General features: G+C 54.4%; 1 protein-coding gene across 4 annotated transcripts in view; it reads right to left on the minus strand.

Annotated features, from left to right (window-relative positions):
- MAST3 (microtubule associated serine/threonine kinase 3) overlaps window positions 1-25,741 on the minus strand; it is an 87,060-nt gene that overhangs the window by 46,537 nt on the left and 14,782 nt on the right. Inside the window, exons 1-2 of one of the 4 annotated variants that reach the window (XM_075902927.1) lie at window positions 24,477-24,702; window positions 23,854-23,934 (exon numbers count right to left, since the gene is read on the minus strand). The exons of 1 other annotated variant lie outside the window; for it this stretch is intronic. In XM_075902927.1, the coding sequence (XP_075759042.1) occupies window positions 23,854-23,934; window positions 24,477-24,523 (128 nt within the window). In that variant the 5' untranslated portion in view covers window positions 24,524-24,702. Of the gene's footprint in view, window positions 1-7,333; window positions 7,491-23,853; window positions 23,935-24,476; window positions 24,703-25,741 lie in introns of those variants that run through there. 2 more of the 4 variants (XM_075902930.1, XM_075902928.1) reach the window with 2 other exon arrangements.

A 25,741-nucleotide genomic window follows, 5' to 3' on the forward strand; every position in this document is an offset into this window, starting at 1 on the left:
TCATTTCTCACCTAGCAGCACCTGCACTTCCTATCAGAGAAGTTGTTTATTTAGAGGCCCTATTTCAATTACCCGGCTGCTGGAACTGGGCAGAGCATCAATGCCACAGCACCAGCTGCGAGGGATGGAAGGAGATAAAAAACTTTAAATCCGGGGTGGGGAACCTCAGGCCCGGGGGCCGGATGCAGCCCCCGGCTTGCCTGGATCCAGCCCGAGGCACAGAGCTCCCCCCAGCTTTGGGGAGCCCGCACTGGTGCTCCTGCTGCCTCACCAGGGGCTGGAGCACACAAAATCTACTAGCCTGGACTCCGCCTAAGCTCTGGTGTGCATGGGGAATGTGCGGAGGGTCTTTCTTCTTCTCAGTCAGGGCCCACATCAGTGAGGGTTTATTTTTTGTTTGCTTCTCGCTTGTGTGCGGCCCCTGACTGATTTTTCTGTGGGTCAGTGGCGCCCCCTCCCAACCCAAAAAACGTTCCCCGCCCCTGCTTTAAATCCAGGGTCAGATGTGTGTCTTCAAACATTTTCCTCTCTACCCAGAGAGGCACCAGAAGCTTTTTGACCTCTGGTACCTACCTCCCTGGACCTCAGTATTCCACAAGTTCATGCCTTGTCTAGAAAGACCATTGTTTCCCCCGGCTGCAATGGCGCTGTCCACGGCCCACTCAGAGCTCGGGGAGACCACGCACAGAATGCAAGGATGTGTGTGTGGACAACGAGAACACCCAGAGTTCCAACAGTAAACGCTGCTGGGCAGTTGGAATGGAGCTACCGCTCTTGATGCAAGACCCGAGCTGACCTCTAATGAACGGGGGTAAAGAACAAAACCTGCCCTGGAGGAATTCTACAACGCAAGGTTTATTGCTCTTCCTCCAAAGCAGCTAAGGCTCGCCACAGATCACTAGACCGGTGTCTTTTGAAGCGCTCGTTTTATGTTCTTGTCTTCCTCCACCATCTTTTCCCATCCCTCTCCAGTTGATTTGTTTTGGTATTTGACTTTACAATAAATATAGCATGTATAAGAGCAAACCCCTCCCTCTGACCCCCAAGCACTGACCCATGGACCAGTGGGGATTCACTTCCACTCTACCCCCCAAGTGAGCAAATTTCTAAGGCAAATTTGCAGCTACACCACAATGAGGACTGACTGGCGTACATACGATGCCCCAACAACAGCAAACAGGCTTGTGATAACAAAACAAATGCAAATGGGTGTGCTACAGTGAATTGGATTCATACATGAGCAAGCTCTCCGAGCGCCTCGTTACCCCCACATCCACATGTCAGCTCCAGAGAAACGGCAGCTAGTTAGGGCAGCGACCATGCGCAAACGCCCTGCTATCTTCCACAGGTCCTATGGCCGGAAGGGACCATTGTGATCTTAGTACACAGGCCACAGGACTTCCCTGAAAGAACGTTGACAACGGCAACACGCACAAATCTGAAGAGCTCGGTGCATCCCACTCGATTTTTGCAACACGATGCTTTTTTTTTTTTGCTTTTTTTCTTTTGCAGAGACATGATCACCCCGCACACTCCCACTCGGGAGGTTTGTTTTTGAAGTGAAAGCAAACCTTTAGCCAGATTAGTTCCAGTAATCTCTACACAGACGGATTCTGATACTATTTCCTGTTTCTGCACACTCCACCCTCGGCTACGGCTATCTCTTGCCATTTTAACCCTGCCCTGCCTGATTCATCAGCTGCGTCTGGCTCCCTTCCTCCATCACAAGCAAGCTTTGTGCAAACACGGCTGCTTACTCTCAAAGTTGGGAACAAGGGGCACTAAACCAGCCCCCCGCCATGCTCTGACTCTAATCCTACATTTGTAAATTTGCCAAGAACGGAGTGGAAAACAGCAGTCAGCAAAAAATCAAGTTATTTACAGAAGGCAGTGACAACACACCCTCCATGCAGCACATCTCCAAAGTCACCTTCCAGCAGCACCATAGCAAATATCAGCACCATCAAGCATGCTTTCACAGCTACGGAAGTTGTTACAGCAGCTGTGACCCAAAACCCCCTCACAACCGCCTGTGACAGCATCAGAAAGCCTGATAGAAGAGGGGAAGTAAACACCGCAGCAGGCTGAGAACGGCATCATCCGACCCATCTCACAAGGCCAGGCCACGGCACCTGGCAGCAGCTCACAGCGCTAGTCCTTAGCAGCGTTCCCTCTAAATGTTTCCATTCGTGTGCAGAATAGATTTTGTTTTATGCACCAAGGCATGTGTGGATGTGCACCACCAGTAGAAACACATGCTGCGGCCGCAGGTGCTCTGCTAATCAGCTGAGCGGCATTTGAATCGCTCCTGGGTGGCCGCCCAAGCGCTCAGCTTAGAAGCAATGCTAGTCCTTAGGTATACTTCATGATTATAGGCCAAGCAAGACCACCCCAGGCTGCCCTGCGAGCCAGATACAAAGCAGCGTTCGAGAGCCAGAACACACAGAGGAGGCTTTTCAACCACAGCGTGACCATCAAGGCACAGTGAGTTCAGGTGCCTTGCTCCGCTCCTACAGGACCAGGCCTAACAAGGGGCCTGTCAAACTTCTCCATGAAATGTTTAAGAAAAAAAAAAAAGCATCTGGCTACACGAACCATCTAATGCACAATGAGGCTGGGCTGGCTCAGATGAATGGGCCACACAGCTCTTGCCCTGGGCATGGGCTCAAATCAAAACCCGGACACAAGGTGACCAGTTGTTATCAACTGGCTGATGATCAGCAGCTGGATGGTCTAAACTAGCTCACCAGGGATCCAAGCAGACACAGTCTGAAGCCCTAGCTCCAGTAATCCTGCACCCACGGCCCCGCCAGGACAGGAGGGGCAGGGGGAGTGTGAAGCTTGCACTGTTCAACCCAAACATTTTCCGCTCACGTAAAAGCCACGCAGGGGGCCCAGCAAGTCCACAAAACCACGTCTGCTGCACAAGACCCAACCGCGCATGCGCACTGTTGCCTGGATAAGACAGTCATGAAATCCCTGTAGCCCCAACACCCCCGAAGATCCCGACTGCCTTGTTTCTGAGCGGCACAGACAGCGTGAGACCAAGTAACACAAACCACGCGAGTTGTACATTTTCAATATGTCCAGTCTGGGATCACCGGAGAACTACACCTCTATTTAAAAAAAATAAAACAGGGTCTCAAAGAATAGGCATGGCACTGTTAGCTCCCGGTCACAACTGAGAGTCAGGACTCCTGGGTTTAGTCCCAAATCTGGCACTGATTGGTGAGAGACCTTGGGCATGTTCCTTCCCCCCCTCCGTGCCTCAGTTTCCTCACCTATGAAATGGGTAAATGGCACCATCTAAGTCAAGAGATTTAAGACTGATGGACTAAATAAAAAGACAATGCAAAGCAGTGTTCATTTTTTAAAAACGAAACATCGGTACTCAGACTAGTGTCGGCCAGGATTTAAACGGCTAACAACTGCAACATGTTGTCAGCCACAACCAAACTACGGGTTGAATCTCTCTAGTCCGGCAACACCTGTGGTCTGGTAGGACCACACATGTTGCCGGACTGGAGCGCCCTGGCTGGGAGTCTGGTGGCAGAGCGGCTGGTGGCCAGGGAGTCTGGACAGGGCTGGGAGCCCAGCTAGCGGTGGGAGGGGAGCCAGTCTAGCAGCTGAGGGGCCAGAATCGACCTCCCCCGCTCCAGCAAACTCCCTTCCGCAGGGTCGGTCAGGTTCCGAGGGTGCTATGCTGGGGAGGTCCAACCTGTATTGCTTTCGAGATAACAGTATAAGCCAGCTAGCCCTGTTAACCTGTTTCACCGGCTCTGTCTACACCGATCAGGGAAAGCGTTTGCCACCATCTAGCACGAATTATCGCTCACGAGGAAGATGCTGGCTTGGTCACCCAGGCCTGAACAAAGCATGTAGTCTGGGCCGCTCACCACCCATCAACCTACAGACTGCTGCTGCGGTGTACGTGCCTCCTTCCAGCCCAGTCACACACGCCTCTCTCCATGGTTCCAGCTCACGAGTGGGTTCAGACAATTCCCTCGGCATGGCAACTTCTTTCCTTTCTTACACTGAAAATGGTTCAGAGCTGCCTACTGCGATATAAAGGAGTATAGCTCAGCGCAGGTTCCAGTAACTCCCAACCCCTCCTCGCTACAAGTGAGTCACCTTTCCAAGCTTTTCACTGCAACAAGGGCTAGAAACGTACCTGAACAAAAGTTCACACACAGGCTTAAGTGCTTGTAAGAGCAGGGCCAAAATTTGCTGCTGAGGCCAGAGGCCTTCATGGGTCAAACCCCACCCGAACTCAACGAGCACCACTAAACGCCGGGCAGTCACGACACCAGCGTTCAGATGTGATGGCGAGATTTACGATATCATACTGCTGTGCTTCCGTCACACCAACATGCAGCTCTGATGCCCGTGCAAGGTTAAATATCGAGATCATTTGAAGGCGGCTTCCTAGCATTGCACCAGCCCCAGGAAAGAATTACAGCCTCCTTAGGTTCAGCTGCATGCACAAACTCCTTAGATTTATCACACACATTAGGTGTATTTTTTAAAAAGCCACTTTGCGGAACATTAATTTCACAGATATGTTTCTAGGAGGACACATATAACAGTGGTCCCACGCATACACCCAATTTACTCCAGAAATGTTTCCCCACCATTTAATCTGGATGTTTCATCCCCAAACGTGCAAACCCTCATTTAGTTTCATACATGTGAGTCAAAGGGACTATGTCTTTAAAGCTAAACACATGTGTTTTGCAGGACTGGGCCCTAAATCTGGACGGATCAGGGAATTTGCTAAGGAAATACTCTCCCCTATTCCTCTTCATAATAAAAAGCAATGACATTTTCAGGACATATTTTTAGACTGAAGGAAGCAGTTTTACTGTTGTGCTGCTGTCGGTGTGCAAATGTGTTAAATGCTCACTTTTGTATAAGCCCATCAAAGCAGCTCGCTCTTGGATTAAATGTGGCACCAGAGATCTCAAATCCTACTATCAAAATGTTGTCTCCATCACTCGTTAAGATTGTCAAACAAGCGTTTTTGTGCTTATCCCCCAAGCTGCCCCCCACATCCATCCACAGGGCCCCCTCACTGTCCTTTCAATCGTTCTCAAAGCTCTCCTTTACCATGAGACCTGCAAACAACTTAGTGGTGGCTAAGCTGCTGGTGTGCTGATACCACTGCTTGTCGCCCAGGCCAAAACTGCTGCCTTGTTTCCTTGAACACCCCAGTCTATAACCACACACTGTCACTTGGCTTGTGCTCCAACTGTTGGGGCAGAGACTGTTTGTACAGCTCCCAGCGCAAATCCTGGGGCAGCTTTCCCTATAAGCTGGGCACTGGCGCAGCCCCTCCGGAGAAATTCAAATGCCGCCCAAAAGATTAGCAGAGCACCCACAGCTAGGCGGTATGTTTCTATTGGTGGTGAACATTTGCACATGCCTCAGTGCACATAAAATGTATTCCACACAAGGGTGGAAAAAGTCCGCACAAGACTAGGAAAGAGTAAAGGGAACATTGGTCTCTGGCTATGGCTACTAGGCACTAAGATAATGCAAATAATAAATAGGAGCAAACTTTTTCAAAAGCAATTTAATCATCCCTCTGAATTTGAATAAAATGCCAGATTCCATGTTTTTAGGGATGCATTTTTGAGCTTGCTGGTGCAGCCATTCAGCTGGCCGGTCCGTGGGACAATCAGAATACACACAATGGAAAAAGAGGGTTGGTTTTGGAAAAAGTGGGCTCTGGCCATTCCAGCAGCCCGTTTTTTACTGCCAAGCACAGTTACCGCCTCTTGGGGAGGTGGGTTAACGATGCCAAAGGGAGCACTCTTCATTACCGCAGGACAGCTGCGAGGACGTAGCACCAAGCGCTGACTTTCCCTGAGCAGAGCACCACTACAGCCCTCTCCATAGGACTGGACCCTCGCTAGCCAGAGCCACTGCAATAGCCCCCTGGGACAGAAATTCCTGGCCTAAAAACTGAAAGACATAACGAGGGCAGACGCTGGCTGGCGTTGCTTTCGCATGGAGCCTGCACAGGACCTGAATGGCCCAGGCTGGGAAATAAAACCTCCGGGACCTTACAGACCAAATTCCCCCAACTCTTCCTGCCTCCTTAGCTGGGGCCTGGCTCTGAGGCAGCTCCCTCTCCAGAGCACAACGCCCCAGAACGAATTCCACCCTGCTCCTTATCACCTTGGCTCTACAGTTGGGCTCCCTGCAGCGACTTTTAACCCCCTGCAATCACCTCCACTTGCTCTGGGATCCACCTCCGTCAGCCCAAGTCCTGAGTCAGACACGCCCCTAGCAACTCCCCCACGGCCTGTATCCCCCCCAGCTGTGTACAGACCCTGCCCATGTTAAGAGCCCCCCCAGCTGAGTGCAGAGCTCTCCTCTATGCAGAACCCCCCACACTTTGTACAGACCCTGCCCCCCTGAAGAGCCCCCCCAGCTGAGTGCAGAGCTCTCCTCTATGCAGAACCCCCCACACTTTGTACAGACCCTGCCCCCCTGAAGAGCCCCCCCAGCTGAGTGCAGAGCTCTCCTCTATGCAGAACCCCCCACACTTTGTACAGACCCTGCCGCCCTGAAGAGCCCCCCCAGCTGAGTGCAGAACTCTCCTCTATGCAGAACCCCCCACACTTTGTACAGACCCTGCCCCCCTGAAGAGCCCCCCCAGCTGAGTGCAGAGCTCTCCTCTATGCAGAACCCCCCACACTTTGTACAGACCCTGCCCCCCTGAAGAGCCCCCCAGCTGAGTGCAGAGCTCTCCTCTATGCAGAACCCCCCACACTTTGTACAGACCCTGCCGCCCTGAAGAGCCCCCCCAGCTGAGTGCAGAGCTCTCCTCTATGCAGAACCCCCCACACTTTGTACAGACCCTGCCCCCCTGAAGAGCCCCCCCAGCTGAGTGCAGAGCTCTCCTCTATGCAGAACCCCCCACACTTTGTACAGACCCTGCCCACGTTAAGAGCCCCCGCAGCTGAGTGCAGAGCTCTCCTCTATGCAGAACCCCCCCACACTTTGTACAGACCCTGCCGCCGTGCAGAGCCCCCCCTTTGTACAGAGCCCGCCACTGTGCATAGCCACCGCCCCCCCCACTTTTTACAGACTCCACCCCTGCATCTAACCCCCCCCCCCCGCCACTGCAGGCGCGCTCCCCCACCCACGCACTGCAGCGGTAACACCCCTCTGCATGCAGCCCCAACGCGCCCCTCCATCGCATATAACCCCCCAGCACGCCCCCCCCCCAGCATGCAACGCCCCCTGCACGGACTATAACCCCCCCTGCACGTGTACAGAGCCCCCCCCCGCATGCAACCCCCCCCGCAGAGCCCCCCCCCCGCACCTCTTGGAGCGCTGCAGCAGGGCGCCCTGGCAGCGCTGGCTCCAGTAGCCGGGCGGGGCCGCCCCCCAGTAGCTCGGGTCCGACATCCCCGCCGGGCCCCGCTCCGCCCGGCCGGCCCCAGAGCGCGGCGCCGCGCGGCGGGCTCAGCTGCCTCGGGCCGCCCCGGGGCCCTCAGGCCCCGCCCCCTGCCCTTAGGCCACGCCCCCTAGGCTTGTCCTCTTCCCCCCCCCCCTCCACTGAGCCCCTCCTGCAGTTCCATCACCCTTCCCCCAGCCTGCTCTACTGACCCCCCCCCACACACAACCCCACTCAGGCTGCCCCCCTCCCTCACAGCTGAAGTTCCCCACTGCCCATGTGTGGGGCAGAGCCCCTGGCCTCTCCCAGTAACAACTGAGCCTGGTTTGGCCCCCCAGCGAGCCCCCTTCTGCCAGGACTCAGCCCCTTCCCTGCCCCCCCCCCACAGATCTTATCCCCCTTCCTTTCCCAGCACCCAGCTAAAACGCTTGCCCCTCCCCTCACAAGGGGCTACATTGCCCCTGTGGCTGCAGAAGGGGGGTACAGGCAAAGAGAGATCACGGGGGGGGGCTGCCCTCCTGCTTGCAAACACCCCCCCCCCCACACACACATCAGCCTTCCTGCCCCACCAGCAGGATCGACCGTGCTATGGTGCATGCAGGCCATGGAGCTGTTGCCATGGCCGCGACTGTGTATTTCCTGCTGTGTCTCAGCCACACAGAAATAAAGACGTTTGTGGAAGTACCACGACAAGCCACGTTCAGCTCAGGGCTCCCGCCCATGCAGCCAAGTCGGAGATGAGAGCAGAACCCAGATTGTGGCTGAAACTGGGGCCCCGGGCTAAGGATGCGCCTGGAGTGGAGCTGGGACAGAATAGGACTGGATGGTGCTTCCCCTCCCTGCCCCTCATGGGGGCTGGCCTGGGTCCCAGTGCATCTCCTGGACATTCCTCTGTGCCCCCCACGGGGCGTGCCCCACGGTTTGGGAACCATTGATTTACAGCGTCGGTGCTGCTCCCACCATTGTCTGCCACAGAGACCTCAGTCCTCCTAATGTAGCAACTGCCCAGCAAACACCTTGCAAAAGGGATGTAAACACCGCCTAAAATAGTTAACCAGGTACATGATTTGTTTAACTGATTAACCACCATCTGAAGGCTGTGGAGCCTGCCACAGCCATGCCACATCCCGGGTGTTGGGGGCAGCTCCGGCCCTGCCAGCCCGCCACTGCTGAGATCCTGGCGGCCAAGCTGCCACGGGCAGGAGGACTGCTCCTGCCAGCCGGGCCCTCCGCTTAACTGGTTACGCAGGAAGCTAGCCAGTAACATCCCTACTTCCCACGTGGACTAGGGATGTGAAAATGCAGGTAACTGGCTAACCGTGTAATCGCTGAAAACTTGTTTTAGAGAATGAGGTTAGTGAAAAATGGGGCTTGGTGTGGAGCCACCGGAAAGATTTCCATTGGGTTCAGTGGGCATTGGGTCAGCTGGGCTGTTGCTGAAAACACGGTTAGATGCACCTGCAGCATGGTGTGGCAGCCAGCTCTCCGGGAGCTGGTGTACACCAGAAGCAGACTTTTAAGTTGGCTCCCCCTATGTACGGGCTCCCATGTGCCACCCTGTGCAGCATGGGGTGGCAGCCGGCTCCCCAGGAGCCGCGTGTAACCATTTGGGGTAACTGATAAGTTACCCATTTAAACAGCTACACTCTAGCATCCCTACTGTGGACAGACAATAATTCCATACAAACTACCATGTGACAGGAAGACCATGACAGGCACACACACACACCCAAAAAAATCAAGCACTCTCGCTAGATAATGGCAGAATGAACGCTGCCTAGGCAACCAAGCGCTGCCTTCTAGGGCCAGATTTTCAAAATTGCTCAGTGTCTACTGTTCTCCGTGGGAGCTCTTGAAAATCTGGGCCCATTTGAGGATACTGAGCCAATCTGAAATCCTGGCGCATTAGGCTGATTGGATGCTCACTGAACACAATGGAAATCTTTCCGGTGGCTCCACACCAGGCCCTATTTTTCACTAACCTCATTCTCTAAAACAAAACTTCAAAGTTCTTAAAACACAAAATTCCACAGGAAGCGGAGATCAAGCCAGGGAAATTTCAACTTAACCAGTCTGCTAAATGTATAAGCAACTGAAAATGGGTTAGAATGGGTCATGTCAAGGAACCTTAGCCACAGGCCTTGCTAACTGCTATAACATTCATACTTCCAGTGTCCGCCTAGGGTTGCCAGTTGGTTTCAACAAAAATACCGGACACACTTGACATTACATCACAATCTATGTTACATCTTATTTAGAAAATACCAGACATTTATATTTTCTCAATTTGTTTCCCGAACAGAAAGCTCAAATACCAGACTGTCGGGTTCAAAACCCTATGTCCACCTCAGCCTCTCAGTGCAGGGGACTGATAGAAACACAATAAAATGTAAATCTGAAACATCATTGAACACAAAGACATCAAAACAATCCAGGAACTGGAATCACCTCACATACCAGAACCACAGGCAGTCTCAGCAGAAGCACAGATATTCCTGGATTTTAGCCAGTAAAGATAAATTCTCTCTCTCCCAATTGCCCTTTTCCTCTCATCAAAGTCCCTGATTAATACTGATTCTGTGACATCGCAGTTGTCTCCACAGCAAATGTCTGATGTCATACTCAATGAGGCAGGCATTCCCACAAGAGAAGCCAGCTGACTAAGCTAACTGAAGGACTCTTGGCACTAAGGTAGAAGGAGACCAAAGGTTAAACTGCTGTTTGCATAAACGTTCTCTAGCTTTATGCCAGGGATGAAAAGCCTTCTTTAAGTGCACATCTGGTCAGTTAAGGAGGCGTTCAGCAAATGGGAAAGAACCCCAGAGCCACAGGAAAGCCATCCCCTCCATATCAAAGGAACTGGGTTGTGCAAGAAAAGGAGGCTTTTCCGCTCCTTGGTGACATAACATGGAGTGTCTTAAAAAGTTGCATAAATGTGTTTCTAAATCTGCCTCGCTTCCTCCTTAATTGGCAGAAAAGCTCCAGCCAGCAAACTTGTGGATTTTCCATGTTCTTTTCATAGGCCAGGTCTAAACACAGTGTTTGTACCAGTATGCGAGTATGTGGCTAGAGGTAAGTCGACTGGAATAGTGATACTGGTGCAAAGGATTGCATAAACCAGGAGGTGTGGATGCAATATACCAGTAAAAAGGTGCTTTATTCCAGCCTAGAGGGAACACACTATCCACACTGGGAAGCTGTTCTGCTTGACCTACACTGGCACAGTTAACGGGGTACCACTTCTGTGTTTACACAATGCCTCCAGAAAGCTGTGCTCTGCTCTTGTTGCATTTCACCCTTATGATGAATAGCAATCTCCGTGCAACAAGTAAAACAGCCTTGCTGGCTGAGATCCATGTGGCAGTGAAGTTGAGTGCCCCAGGAGTCGGGCTTTCCAATTACAAGGCTCCTCTGTCCCAACCACTCTCTTTCTACAATTAACACTTGTAGCCTCACATCTCCTCCTCTGTTGCAGTTTAGCTCCTACCCAACCAGGCGTTTAGAGCCCAGACATCTACATTAAAAGAGAAACCCTGACCCAGTCTCAGCATTCTGATCGCTACAATGAGAAATCCACTTCTTGCCAATCACATACAAGATCTGCATCTCAATAATGATTAATTAGTGATTATTCAGTGTCCAGCGCTTTTCGGGCAGATGGATCTCTCAGTGCATTTTACAAACCAAGGACTTGACTCTGCAGCGAGACTCCCAGGCAGGGCGGGAGAAGAGGGGATAGTTGTTATTAGGGCCCCACACTGAGTGGGCAAAACATCTGACTGGGGTGGAATTGAAGGTGTTGGAACCCCAGTGAACATGATGCACCACGACCCCCAATTTCTCCTGACGGGCCTGCCCATATGGACAGATCTCATTGCTTGCCCATGGTTCCACCCGTACTGACCACTGCAGAAACAAGGCCTATGGTTTTCAAAGTTTTTTCTGGTGATGCAACTGAAAAAAATTGTTGATGCCCGAGACCCAGTGGAGCTGGAGATACGGGCTTTGGGGTGCAGGAGGGCATTTAGGGCAGGAACAGAGGGTTGGGGTGAAAGGGTGAGGGCTGTGGGATGGGGCTGGAGATGAAGGGTTCACATTGTAGGAGGTCTCTGGGCGGGGGTAGGAGGTTGGAGTGCAGGGCTGTTGATGCAGGCTATGAGATGGAGCTGTGGATGAGGGATTTAGGGTGCAGGAGACTCTGGTTTTGGGGGGGGTTCAGGAATGGGTCCAGGAATTGGGGCACAGGCTTCCCTCCCATGGCTTCTGGTCAGCAGGGGTGCAAAGGAAGGCATCCTGCCTGTCTTGGCACCATGGACCACGCTGTGCCCCGGAAGCAGCCAGCAACAGATCCAGCTCCGAGGCAGAGGCATGCAAGCAGCCAGACGTGGCTCTCACCTGCCAGGGATGTCCCTACACAACCCCCCCCCCCCCCCATGGGGATGTATACCCCCCCTGAATTTCCCCCAACCCCCTCCAGTTTTGTGAACTATGGTGCCATACAGCCCATCATCACCCTCACGGTCTCACCCCTCATCGGCCCTGACACCCGCCCTTGTAAATTCAACCCCCCCCCCAATTTCAATTCCTGGGGAGGCTACTGCTCAGGCACTGACCCTCCCCAGACCCCATAGGCTGGTTTCAGGACAATGGGAGTCTGGAGCCGGTGCTCAGGGCAAGGGCAGCGTGGGGAGCCCCGTGACCCTGCTGCTGGCCACTTCCAGGGCGCAGCACAGTGTCAGAACTGGCAGGGATTGGCCAAGGGTTTTTCAAAGTGTGGGTTGACACCCAGCCTTCACTGGCCACCAGGCTCCTGGGTGCTGACCCAGGTGACCCAGTGCCTTGTATTTTGTCACGACCTGCACTTTGAAAAACCAATGGCCGACTGGAACAACTTCATCCCTAAGCCCTAACTGACAAGCAGTGGCCTCCGAAGCAGGACATAGCACCTGTCTAACAGCACCACAGAGCAACGCAACACAATATTGGAGGACAGGGAATGAAGACCAATACCACAGCCAAGGACAACGCCAGAGGGGATTTAGGGAGGCAGGAAGCAATTGCTCTGGAACTGAGCCAGGACACTAGTTACCGAGAGTGCCTCAGAATCTTTACTGCTCCCAAGTGGCCAAGACTTCAGGTTAGAGCGTATCCCCGAAACAGCACCATCACCCCCAAAAGTGATTGGCATATTGGGAGATCATGACTGCAGGAGAAAGAAATAGAGGCCTACTAAAGCCCCGTCCCTCCTTGAACCTGGGTGCTTTGGAGGAGGGTTCTACGCAATTACCCGTGGTTCTCAACTCGTTTCAGTCCACGGACCACCAGGCCAATCAAAAAAATGTTCGTGGACCACCTCCTTTTTGAAAAAGAGCAGACAACGAACATTTTGGTTTGAAATTTATTTCTTACTAACAGATTTTTGGTGCCTGCCCATGCCGTGTTCCTGTGGACCACCAAAAAAGTCACCAGGGACCACCAGTGGTCCAGGGACCACCAGTTAAGAACCACAGAATTAGACCCAGCCCTGCTTCCTTTGAGAGCTGATGAGATCGCAAGGAAAAGGCCTAAAGGTGCCATCTAATTAATGCAAGCAATTAAGACACAAAGGCATTATAGCCAGGGCTTTCTGAAGGTGGCCAAAACACCCATAGCTCAGCAGCACTTGTAGTGCAAGCCCCCTCCGCATCCCCAGTCACCAGGATGTTTCTCGGCTAGACCCTTTATGCTGGAAGCAACACGTCACCATGACAACACCCTCCCGGTCACACTCTTCCTGGTACTGCAGTCAGCTCAAGTGCAAAGAGGGGCATTTGTGACGGACATGTCCCTGCATGCCCGCAAGCTACATGTCTCCTGCAGCCACGCTGGGGAAGCAGCTGATGGTTTTTACTCGTGGTGAACATGTCAGTGAGTTTGAGGGAAAGAACAGATAGCCCAGGATGAGCTGACCAGCCTCAGCAGCCTCCGGATGGGAGATCCAAAACCACGCTCTGAAGCGCTCCTAGTCGCTGTTCGCTGGAAAAAGGCAACAAAGGGAATCAGCTGATGATTAGTTGTTCTGTTCATTCCCTCTGAAACTCCTGGCACTGGCCAACATTGGAAGACAGGATGCTGGGCTAGATGGACCTTTGGACTGAACCAATATGGCTGATCTTTGGCCTTCAGTTTGTCATTTTTCATGCACGATGACCAAGAGCTGGATTCAAGGAGGACAAAACCTTCAAGGGAAACTTCCAACTTCCACTTTTCCTTCTGCAATCAGGTGGCTAGAGGGGAAAAGTACCTGGATTAAACTGCACCTGGAGAAGGATGTCCTCCCCTTTGTGCAAACATGGCTCCTAAGTTTTATCCACACCGTGTGGAAATTTTGCATGAATCTTTCACAATTGTTTACTAAGGGACTTGAACAGCTGTCGGCTCTACATCACCAGCCAGAGGTAAGAATCATAGAGCTGGAAGAGACCTCAGGAGGTCATCAAGTCCAGCCCCCTGCCCAAGGCAATACCAATCCCAACTAAATCAACCCAGCCAGGACTTTGTCAAGCCGAGACTTAAAAACCTCTAGGGATGGAGATTCCACCACCTCCTTAGGTAATCCATCCCAGTGCTTCACCACCTTCCTAGTAAAATAGTTTTTCCTAATATCCAACCTAGACTTCCCCCACTGTAACTTGAGACCATTGCTCCTTGTCCTGCCATCCATCACTACTGTGAACAGCCTCTCTCCATCCTCTTTGGAACCTCCCTTCAGGAAGTTGAAAGCTGCTCTCAAATCCCCCCTCACTCTTCTCTTCTGCAGACTAAACAAACCCAAATCCCTCAGCCTCTCCTCATAGGTCATGTGCTCCAGCCCCCTCATCATTTTGGCTGCCCTCCGCTGGACCCTCTCCAATGCGTCCACATCCTTTCTGTAATGGTGGGGCCCAGAACTGGACACAATACTCCAGATGTGGCCTCACCAGTGCCGAATAAAGGGGAATAATCACTGCTCTAGATCTGCTGGCAATGCTCCTCCTAATGCATCCTAATATGCCATTAGCCTTCTTGGCTACAAGGGCACACTGTCGATTCATAAGCAGCTTCTCATCCACTGTAATCCCCAGGTCCTTTTCTTTTCTGCTGAACTGCTACTTAGCCAGTCGGTCCCCAGCCTGCTGTAACCATGCTTGGGATTCTTCCGTCCCAAGTGCAGGATTCTGCACTTGTCCTTGTTGGACCTCATCAGATTTCTTTTGGCCCCCTAGCGTAGTGTCATCTGCAAACTTGCTGAGGGTGCAATCCATCCCCTCATCCAGGTCTTTAATAATGTTGTTGAACAAAACCGTTCCTAGAACAGATCCTTGGGGCACTCTGCTAGAAACCGACCGCCAACCTGACATCGAGCCATTGATCACTACCCGTTGGGCCTGACAGTCTAGCCAGCTTTCTATCCATCTTACAGTCCATTTAATCCATACTTCCTTAACTTGCTGGCAAGAATATTGTGGGAGACCGTATCAAAAGCTTTGCTAAAGTCAAGGTCTATCACATCCACTGACTTTCCCATATCCACAGAGCCAGTTACCTCATCATAGAAGCTAATCAGATTGGTCAGGCACGACTTGTCCTTCATGAATCCATGTTGACTATGCCTGATCACTTTCCCCTCTTCCAAGTGCTTCAAAATGGATTCCTTGAGGATCCCCTCCATGATTTTTCCGGGAATGGAGGTAAGGCTGAACGGCCTGTAGTTCCCTGGATTGTCCTTCTTCCCTTTTTTAAAGATGGGCACTACATTTGCCTTTTTCCAATCATCCGAGATCTCTCCCAATCTCCACGAGTTTTAAAAGATAATGGCCAAAGGCTCTGCAATGACATTTGCCAACTCCCTCAGTACCCTCGGATGCATTAAATCCGGACCCATGGATTTGTGTATGTTTAGCTTTTCTAAATAGTTCCTAACTTGTTCTTTCCCCACTAAGAGCTGTCCATCTTCATCCCATACTGTGTTGCCCAGTGCATTTGTCTGGGAGCTGACCTTGTCCGTGAAGACAGAGGCAAAGAAAGCATTGAGTAATTCAGCTTTTCCCACATCATCTGTCACTAGGTTATCTCCCTCATCCAGTAAGGGCCCCGCACTCTCTCTGATCACCCTCTTATTGCTAACATGCCTGTAGAAACCTTTCTTATTACCCTTCACATCCCTTTCTAGCTGCAATTCCAATTGCGCTTTCGCCTTCTTGATAACTCCCCTGCATTCTCGAGCAATGTATTTATAATCCTCCCTAGTCATCTGTCCAAGTTTCCACTTCTTGTAAGCTTCCTTTTTGTGTTTAAGCTCACCAAGGATTTCCCCGGTAAGCCAATCTGGTCGCCTACCATATTTGCTTTTCTTATTGCGCATCGGGATGGTTTCTTCCTGTGCCTTCAATAAGGCTTCTTTAAAATACTGCCAGCTCTCCTGGACTCCTTTCCCCTTCATGTAAGCATCCCAGGGAATCCTGCCCATCAGTTCGAACTAGGGATGCAAATGTAGGCGACCGAAATTGCTAATGAAGCGGGGATTTAAATATCCCGTGCTTCATTAGCATGATCTCACTGTTGCGTTACTCCGATCAACAGCTGTTTCGAAAGTGAAAGTGCACGCCGAGACGCGTTAGTTCGAACCAAACCCCTTGGTTCGAACTAACGTTACTCCTCATTTTTTGAAACTGAAACCGCAGTCTAGTCCTGAGGTTTACAGGATCTTTCGAAAAAGGCTTCTATTTTCGAAAGAACCGTGTCTAGACTGCGGTTTTAATTTTGAAATAGCGCTTTTTCGAAAGAGCGCCATGACGCGATTATGCAAATGAAGCGCGGGAAAGTCAAATCCCAGCTTCATTTGCAATTTCGAAGTGTCTAATTTCCATCCCTCTGTCGAAAGAGAGATGTAGTCTAGACACACCCTTTGTGAGGTTTAACCACCATATACTGGGAGCCATCCACACTGGGCTCCGAGGCAACTGTGCTAACACCTGTGGCACTGAGCCGGCTTTGGCAAGCTTTTCAGACTGTCCCTAGTATAGGCATTTAGAGCCTGTCCGTCAGCAGCCGAAGCAAACCCTCACTAAACACTAGAGCTGTGTCTAGACTGCATCCTTTTTCTGTAAAAGGGATGCAAATTAGACACATCGCAATTGCAAATGAAGCGGGGATTTAAATCCCCCCTGCTTCATTTGCATAAAAATGGCTGCCGCTTTTTTCCAGCTCAGAGCTTTGCCGGAAAAAAGCGCCAGTCTAGACACGGATCTTTCGGAAAATAAAGCCTTTTCCGAAAGATCCCTTATTCCTCTTAAAATAAGGAAAAAAGCGGCAGCCATTTTTATGCTAATGAAGCGGGGGGGATTTAAATTCCCACTTCATTTGCAATTGCGATATGTCTAATTTGCATCCTTTTTACGAAAAAGGGATGCAGTCTAGACACAGCCTCAGGATGCAAGTGACTAGTCAAGTTATTGACTACCCAATAAGCATATGACATAACTAGTTGCTTTCCCCCGCTTGCTACCTCTATCAGAGAGAGGCAGCAAAGGGAGGGAGCAGGAGCCGGAGCTGGGGGGAGCCAGCTTAAAAGTCAGTTCCCCCCAGCTCCATCTCCACAGGGGAGACAGAGGCTAGCAGGGGAATCAGCTGTCCCAGGGTCGCGCCCAGTCCCAGATGCTGCGCTTCTGCTTTTTAAATGTATTAAGAGCTGTCAAGCTGATTCCCAGTTCATGCCGTCCCTCCAGCTACACCTCCGCCTTTTAAATGTATTAAGGCCACCAGGCTCTTAATACATTTAAAAGGCAGAGCCGCAGCTGGGTTAGCTCCAGGGGCCAGGAGCCAACCCCGCCGCTGCTCTGCAGCTTCCCTCCTTATCGACTAATCGAGTAGGCGACAGAAATTCCATCGACTACTCGCTTAGCTGATTAAACACAATTGAGCATCCCTACTAAACACTTCTCCCGAAAGCGAGTGGTGATTCTATTGTCATGCCCAGAAAGTTTCTTTTGTGTATGCAAAATAAACGTCCTTCCAGAGACTGTGAATCTCATTATCACAGCGGAGGGCAGCGGAAAAAAAAAAAAAAAGATTTGTAGGCTTGCTGCTTTCCCACGGCCAGAGAAGACCAGACGGATTCCACGCCTCGGCCATTCATGCCCTTCAAAGCGCAGCTTGGACGACTCCTGCTATTTTTATGATTAAACTGTTGGCGGGCTGGCAGGATCATTTTGTTTCTAGACCTCTCTCCTGCCCTCGCTCTGCCCTGTACTGCTGCTTCTGGACACAGTATCACATATTTTGTGGTACTGGAGAATTCTCTCATACCTGTATATTCCTCGAGAGAAGTTTCTCGAGGAATATACAGGTATGAGAGAATTCTCCAGTACCACAAAATATGTGATACTGTGTCCAGAAGCAGCAGTACAGGGCAGAGCGAGGGCAGGAGAGAGGTCTAGAAACAAAAACTGGAAAGTCCCCAACAGGGAAAAGCAGAAAGGAGTGATATAATCCACTCATGTTTTAATTCCTCACCTGGCTTCATTAGGAGGGGAGGTGCTAAGTGATCACAAAGTGTAAATTGCTTTTGTTCTCACCTTTTCAGAAACTATACAACCGCTGCCTAAAAAGCAGAGTCTACAGCTTTTTAAACTGCAATTGTCAAACCAAAACATAGCAGCAAACAGGGCATGTGTCTGGAAAGTGAGAACAAGAGCAACCAAGTGTCAGAGGTTCTGAATCATTGTAGGCACAAAGGCCGTGTCAGGCACTACAGCTGCCACGGTAATTACATTTCCATGCACCTACACTTTGCTCCCCACGTTGGCAGTGCACCTTGACACTCTGGGGCACTGGAGAACAGCTTCTGACAGCAGCCGTCTACAAGCAACATGGTGTCTACACTCGCACTGCGTCACCCCGACGGCATCGGCGTTGACGCTACAGCTCTAGCGGAGGGGACGTTCTCAAGTCAGCGTAGCAGGTGAGTTATATCGGCAGGAGAGACCTTTTAGTGTAGACCTGGGCTACTCAACTTTGGAAGCTCTGGGGGCCACAATTAGGGCCAGCTCGAGCCATTCCTGCGCCCCGGGCAGCGAGCGCGTGACGCATGCGCGGCTCCGCCCCTGGAAGCATGGCCCATGCGCAGCCCCGCCCCCTGGTGCACTATGCACCTTACAGCTGCAATCGGGTGAGCAGCGCCTGATGGCAGCTCTACGGGGTGCGGCGCAGCCAGGCGCACGGCGCCCCTTGCTGCTGCCATCAGGTGCCCCCCATAGGCTGGTGCCCCGGGCAGCTACCCAGCTAGCCCCCCCCTTAATCCAGCCCTGGCCACAATGATACTCACAGCACATGCCAAGGGCCGCAACTTAAGTGTGGTTGCAGATACATGCAAATATATATGCAAATACATGCAAATAGCTTCTTTCACACTGACGGGCATGAATACTAAGATTAAGGCAAGACGACACAACACACAGGCCCCGTTTAAGTCAGTTCTGCGGATATGAATCAAATGCAATATTTACCCGATTTCCATCCATACGACAGCACTTTGAATGAGCAAGGACAGTCCAGGAATTTCATTACTAAAACGCATCTCAACAGAAGCCCATTCTATTGACTCCTTTTTTATTTTAGCTCCCTCCCGCCGGTGCAGCAGTAAGGTTTACAGAACCTGGTCTCTGCTGCCTCCAGATCTGACCACAATCTAAGCATGCCTAGGAAGCTGCCCCTCTCCTTCCCAGCCTGGTACTCAGTCAGAAAAGTGCTCTAGGAGCCTGCCAGGGAAAAAGGAAGCTGCTTGAGCCCCAAGCCTGCAGGCACCGAGTGCTTAAGGGCAGGAGAGGCCCTAGACTAGCTGCCAGCAACTGGCGCCCTAAGCGAGCCAGGCAATCGGCACCCCACCTCCAAACCCCTCAACGATATTGCACCACCATTTGGCGCCCCGACCGCCTAGTTCGCCTATATGGACGGGCCGCCCCTGCTTAGGGGCTCCCTTCCTGCTACTGGCCATTCCTGGCTTCTCTGCTCTTTTTGCTAATCTGAACACAGAGGACTTTGGATCCCAGAGGATGGGGGCTACAGGGCAGGGCAGGGCAGCCCATGGCTAGTAGCTTGGTCTCAGGCAAAGCCATTCCTTGGGTCTAGCAAATCGGGGAGCCCGCTCTGGGTCCCACAGGCCGATGCAATTGTCGGGCGCGGTCAGTCCCAGAAGACGTAAGGATGGGAACTATGGGTGTGGGAGCTGCTGCAGCCCTCTCACCCTGGGATCCCAGATGCCAGTGCCCCACGCCCAGGGCTCTGAAGCCAGATCCATCCTGCTGGCCCAGCCATCAATGCAGAGCAGAGCCCCCCCCCCCCCGAAGCTGGCAGGGGCTGATCTGTCCTCCGCCCCGCACCCCGAGGGCTGGTCCAAGTGCCAGGTTTCCCCGAGCTGGCCATGCCGACATGATGGAATGCTGGATTCAGAGCACATGACAGGATTTAGGAAATGAATGGAGCTCCCCACTGTGTTGCTTGGAGGAGTTGAGCCAGGGCGGCTGGCACCCTTGGGGTCCAGCGCTTGAGGAAGCTCTGTCCGCACTCGGCTCCATCCTACACTCTCCCCCTGGCAGCAGCAAGACCTGCTGTACCCAGAGCTGCCTGGCCAGCACAGGGCTGCAAGGACTCATGCTGCTTTCCAATTCAGGTCCCTCGGCTCAGCAGTGCCTGGGGCTAGTACCTCCAGGGGACCCGTAAATACCATCCGCTCTCCGTTCACCGCCAGGCTCTGCCTCCACAGACAGTGGAGCCCGGGTACAAAGCGGGGCCAGGCCCGGCCTTCCCACACAAAGCTCTGGGCTTAATTCCTCCCAAGTGCCCAGTGCCCAGACTGAACCAAGTACAGCCCCGGGCTGGAAGTGCAAACAGGGCCCTTTTGCCCCAGGCCGGCGGCTTTGCAGCGTGGCAGGGGCCGGCAGTGCTAAGCTGCTCTTGTCGATCCACAACGCTGAGTCAGATGGGCTCCGCAGTGCGAGCCCTGCACATGCTGGGCCGTGCCTCCTGCCTGGAGAAACCCAAGTGCACACGCAGGAGTAATGCAAACCCGGGGGAGGGGTCAGCGATGCCAGCTGTGTTCAGAGGAGGGCGCTAGAGACACGGTGCCCAGAAAGCCTGGGAGGGGCAGAAGAGGACCTGGAGTGGGATGCTGTGTTCACTTCTCAGCTCAGCCACCGAGTCCACCTCTGTGCCTTGGTTTCCATCAGTCAGATGCGGACACTGCACACGCCCGGGTCTTGTCTGCTCACACTGCCAGCTCCCTGGGGCAGCACCTTTCCCACTCGGTGGACGCAGCACCCAGCCCAACCGCCCTTCCCCCGATCACAGAGCCCCCACACTTGTAACCACCACCACGGCAGATTTGAACCTGGGACCTCGGGAGCCGACTCTAGGACCCTCTACCCTCTGAGCTAAAAGCCAGCTGCCTCCCAGCCTGTGCTGTAGAGCTCTCTTGATCTTAACTGTTGCAGGGCTCTAGGTGCCACTTGCATTGCTCAGTAACCACAGGAGGTGTGAGGGTTACACAAACACCCAGTCCCACAGCCCCTCCCCTGATCCTGGCTGAGGCCGGTGCTCCCACACCAATGGCCCTGTCTCCCCGATTCTGGTCCGGGCCTGTGCAAGCTCTTTGTGATCCCAGCTGGAAAGGTTTGGGCTGAGGGGAGGGTGGGAAGGACGAAGGCTGGAGCATGATGAGGGTGATGGAGGGACACCACTGCCAAAGGGCAGGAAAATGACCTCCCTGGTTTGGGAGGGTTCGGGGCTGAGTGTGGCTGGAGCATGACACATTCCCGACTCCATGGAGCCCTCGCCAGGTCAAACTGATGGAGCCGCCGCCATAGATAGGACTAACCCCCGGCAGCACATGGCTACTGGGAAGGGAACTCGACTCTGCAAAACCCCTGTTGCAACCCGGGAGCAAGCCCAACTGTCCAACAGGCGCTTGGCCTGACACCCCGGGGGTCCTTGCAGCCCACCCGTGTGGCCACCGACTGAGCAGCTCACAGGGCGCCAGCGTCCTCTGGCCCAGCTGCAGAAATCCAGCAGCTGGAAAACAGCCCGAGTCCTTGGTGCCTCCTTCCTGCTGCCCGTGGAGGAAGACATCATATCCCGTCGGCCAGGGCAGCTGCGCCCCGCCGCTCTGGAATACCCAAGTCACGTTCCGCCCTCTCCACGCCAGGCCGTGTCTTGCTGCCCATCTGTGCCCACGGAACTGGGGTACGGGGAAGCCGGCACATCGACACAGACAGGAGCTGCCTCACCTCTTCCCGCACCCTGCTCCCCAGTCCCTGCCACCAGAAATTCCCAGCCCGAAACCTCATCCCCTCTGCTGCTGGGCATGCTTTGGGAGGAGCCCCCCAGAGAGCCGTGGGAACAGACACACCAGGGTGCATCTCCCTGCTGTAGCAAAATGCAGGACAATGTAGCACTTTAAAGACTAACAAGATGGTTTATTAGATGATGAGCTTTCGTGGGCCAGACCCACTTCCTCAGATCAAATAGTGGAAGAAAGTAGTCACAACCATATATACCAAAGGATACAATTAAAAAAATGAACAAATATGAAAAGGACAAATCACATTGCAGAACAGAAGGGGGATGCGGGGGGGTGGGAAGGGGGAGGAAGGAAGGTAAGTGTCTGTGAATTGCTGATATTAAAGGTAGGGAGAGTGGGATGTTTGTGAGTTAATGGTATTACAGGTGATAATTGGGGAAACTGTCTTGGTAATGGGTGAGAAAGTTCAAAGTCTTGTTAAGTCCTTGTTGGCAAGTGTCGAATTTTAACATAAATGACAGTTCAGAGGATTCCCTTTCAAGTGCAGATGTAAAAGGTCTTTGTAGCAGAATGCAGGTGGCTAAGTCATTTAGAGAGTGTCCTTTCTGGTTAAAGTGGCAAGAAACTGTCACACTCATGCCTGGCTGGCTAATAGCAGTCAGGATCCACCCTGGTCTCTCTCCAGCTCTCAGCCATGCAGCCGGTAGACGCCTGGAACTGGCTCTCTTTGGCTCAGGCCGGGCTCACCACTGGAGTCCAGCAGGAATGCACCATTTCAGATTATCCGCCTGCTCAGATGGGGGCAGGGACCGATGGGAATTAACCGGCCAGAGAAAAGCCCTCCCATTCCCCCATTTACACTCTCCCCATTGGAAACAGAGACAAGAGGAGGTAAACTGTTAGCTCATAATGCAGACACAGCACCAGCCTGATGCGCACAGCTGAGTCCCCCTCTCCCACCGCCCAGTCCAGTCCATACAGCAGAAAGGGTACCCAGTTTGATCCACAGGGCCAGCCCTTTGCCAGCCTGACCCACACAGACAGACCCCCTCAGCCTGGCAGGCTCCGATCTCATAGCCAAAAGCCAGCCCTTCACAGAGACGCCCCCCCCCCCCCAGCCTGGTGAGCTCCTGCACAGCCAGGAGCCAGGCCCCACCCCCCCAACCTGGCCTGAACCACACAGTCGTAAGCCAGCCCTGCACAGAGATACCCCTCTCCCCCCACCCCAGCCTGGTGGGAGCCAACCGGCACAGTCCAGGGCACTCGGGACCCCAGCTCCGCCCATAGATTTAGGCAAGTGCCTCTGAGACTGGGGTGCTCAGAGCAGGGGGAGTCACTGACAAGCGAGGACGGCTGGAGAAGGCAGTGGTGCAGCCCTCCTCCCCCGCCAGAGGGGCACAGAGGGGGCCGGTCCCGTTTCATCACAGTAGACACAAGGCCACCGGACACCAGCAAGGGTAGCGCCCAGTCCAGGCGGGGGCTCCTCGTACCCAAGCCCTGTGGTGCCCCGGTTTGCCAGGCAGTGCTAGGACACCCCTGCAGTTCTGCACATGGTCTGGCAGGGGGCGCACAAGCCACACGCTGGATCCTTTCCAGCTGCCTTGCCCAGCTGTTGGGGGGCAGTTCGATTGCGTGGCAACAGGGGGGGGGGGTGCAGCAGGGCACTGGGCCCTGCACTCACCCACCCAGGCGATCCCAGATACAAGCAGCCTCAGCCAGATATTTGGGGGCCATGGGATGGGGGGATGCTCTCCCCTTGCGTGGCTGGAGCATCCCTCCCCCCCAGAGACAAGGATGCTGCGTAGCACCACACAGCCCAGGGCGGCACTGAGACGTGCCTGGCCCAGGCATATTCAGCGCTACCGCAGGACCCTCTCTTGCTGCCCTGCCCAGGAGGTCGCTACCGCTACTGATCTGCACCCCGTGCAAAGGGCAAGGCCGCCGCCCCCCAAGGGCTCCCTTGCAGAACAGCGACCAGAGGGCTTACAGCCTGCTGCCTGCCCCGGGGCCCCCCAGGGTGCCTCCTTTCTCTGTCCTCCCGGGAGCAGCTGGGCTGAGCTTCTGCTCTCCGGGACCGCTCTGTCCCAGCCCCGGCTGCGCTGGGTGGCGGTGGGGGACCGCAGGGTCTTACCTCCAGGGATGCAGGGTTAGTAACGGGCTGCAGGGGCTGCAAGGGCTGAGCAGAGTCGGGCTCTGGCTACTTGGAGACAAACTGCAAAGCAAAGAGGCACCAGACCCGTGTGAATTCGAGCGCCCGCCCCCTCTGGAGTCTCCTGCGCCCTGTTGCTAGCTGGCCGCAGACCCTCCAGTGGGGGGCTACGATGTCTGGAGAGTCAGGATTGAGGGGCGTCTGCGGGGGGGGGCTATGAGTAGGCTGGGGGGTGAGGAACCCCAGCACAGCCCGGTATCAGCAGGGAGCCCAGAACCGGCATTGCAGGGGACTGTGGGCAGGGAGTGAGGGCCACAGGCGCTGGGGGTGCAAGACGGGATGGGGGGGGCCACAGGCAGAGTTGGGGGGCGGGGAGCCCGGGGCTGCGGATGGAGAATAAGAGGCACCGTCAGAGATGGGGGGCGGGAGTGCGGGGCACAGCAAAGGAGGCGCGTGGGGGGGGGAGGGACACCGGAGAGGGGACCCCCCGCCCGCCAGACTTCAGCCAGGCCCCAGCGCCCCCGCGGACCCTGCGCCCTCCCGGCTGCAGACGGCCTCGCAGCGCAGCCCCGCGCAGCCCCGCACCCTGCGCGCCCCGCACTCACTCCAAGGTCAGCGACGGGATTTTCAGCCGGTCCCTCCGCGATTTCATGGCTGGGGGCGGCCGCCCCGCCCCGCCCGGCTCCCAGCAGCGCGCCGCGGCCAGCACCCGGCGCCAGGCAGCGCGAGCGATCTGGGCACCGGCCGCCCCCGCCCGTCACTCAGGCGCTGCGGCTCCTGCAAGGGGCAGGGACGATGCGCTCTGCGGGGCTGGCTCCGTGCCCCCTCTCCGCCCCCGGCGCGCCTGGGCGGGGGGACGGGGACGCAGGGCCGGGACCCTCCTCCCACCGCCAAGAGCTCTCCATGCGCGCCCCTAGCGCCCTGGCCACATGCAGGGCCACGAGTCTGCAGCAACTTGGGCTACCAGGGGTCTTGATCCCCCCCCCCCCTACACACATGCAGAGGTGGCACCAGCTCTCAGCCCTTCACCCGGAGTCTGGGCAACCGTCAGCCCCACAGCAACGGGCCCCGGCCGCCAGCCGAGTTAGGGGGTCACCCACAGGTCCAGACTCAAACCACATCCATGGCATCACCCTCCACCAGGCCCTGGCATCCCCAAGAGGCCCTGGGCACATCGTAAACCTCCCCCAGGTTGTGTGCGCTGCCCGGCCCAGGTACAGTCTTGTGCTGCTGAGAGCGTCCGGCCCAGCCTGAGCTCCACGGAGATCAGCAGGCAGAGGGTTAACGTGTGTGCCTCAGCCACAGCTGGGCACCGCAGGCGCTGGAGAGAGCAGTGGAGCCTGGGAAAGCAACTGTGCTTGGCTTCCAGGCTCCCCTGGATTTCCATCATGGATCAGAAGAAAACAGGAACCAAACCCCCTCCCAGTGCAACGGGCCCGGCCCCGAGGGCTCCCCGCTTCTGGGCAGAAGTCTTGGCACTGCACCGAACTGTTGCCGCAGACCCAGGCTCCAGCCCATCCTCGGTTTGACCCCGCCGGCATGACAGTGGGGGGGATCTGTCTCCACTCCCCGGAGCTCCCCTGGCTCTGAGCAAAGTGCCCGGGGCAGAGTGAGTGGGTCGTTGCCGTTGGTGTCACACGGTACCGGCCAGAGACATCGCTGCCAGTGGGCATGGAAAGGCTGCGCTGGAGCCAGCAAACGCCGGAAGGAGACAGCGAAGCATCACCAATCAATTCGAGACACCCGGCCTGGCTCTGATGCAGGGAGAGCCCCAGGGGACCGAGGCATCAGGAGCTCCGCACTGCGAGGGCCCAGCCCGGAAGGGGTCTAAGCAAAGCAAAACGAACCCCTTCGAAAGGCGCCCTCTCCC

This window comes from Pelodiscus sinensis, chromosome 19 (genome assembly GCF_049634645.1).
Source record: "Pelodiscus sinensis isolate JC-2024 chromosome 19, ASM4963464v1, whole genome shotgun sequence".
NCBI classification, from domain to species: Eukaryota; Metazoa; Chordata; order Testudines; family Trionychidae; genus Pelodiscus; species Pelodiscus sinensis.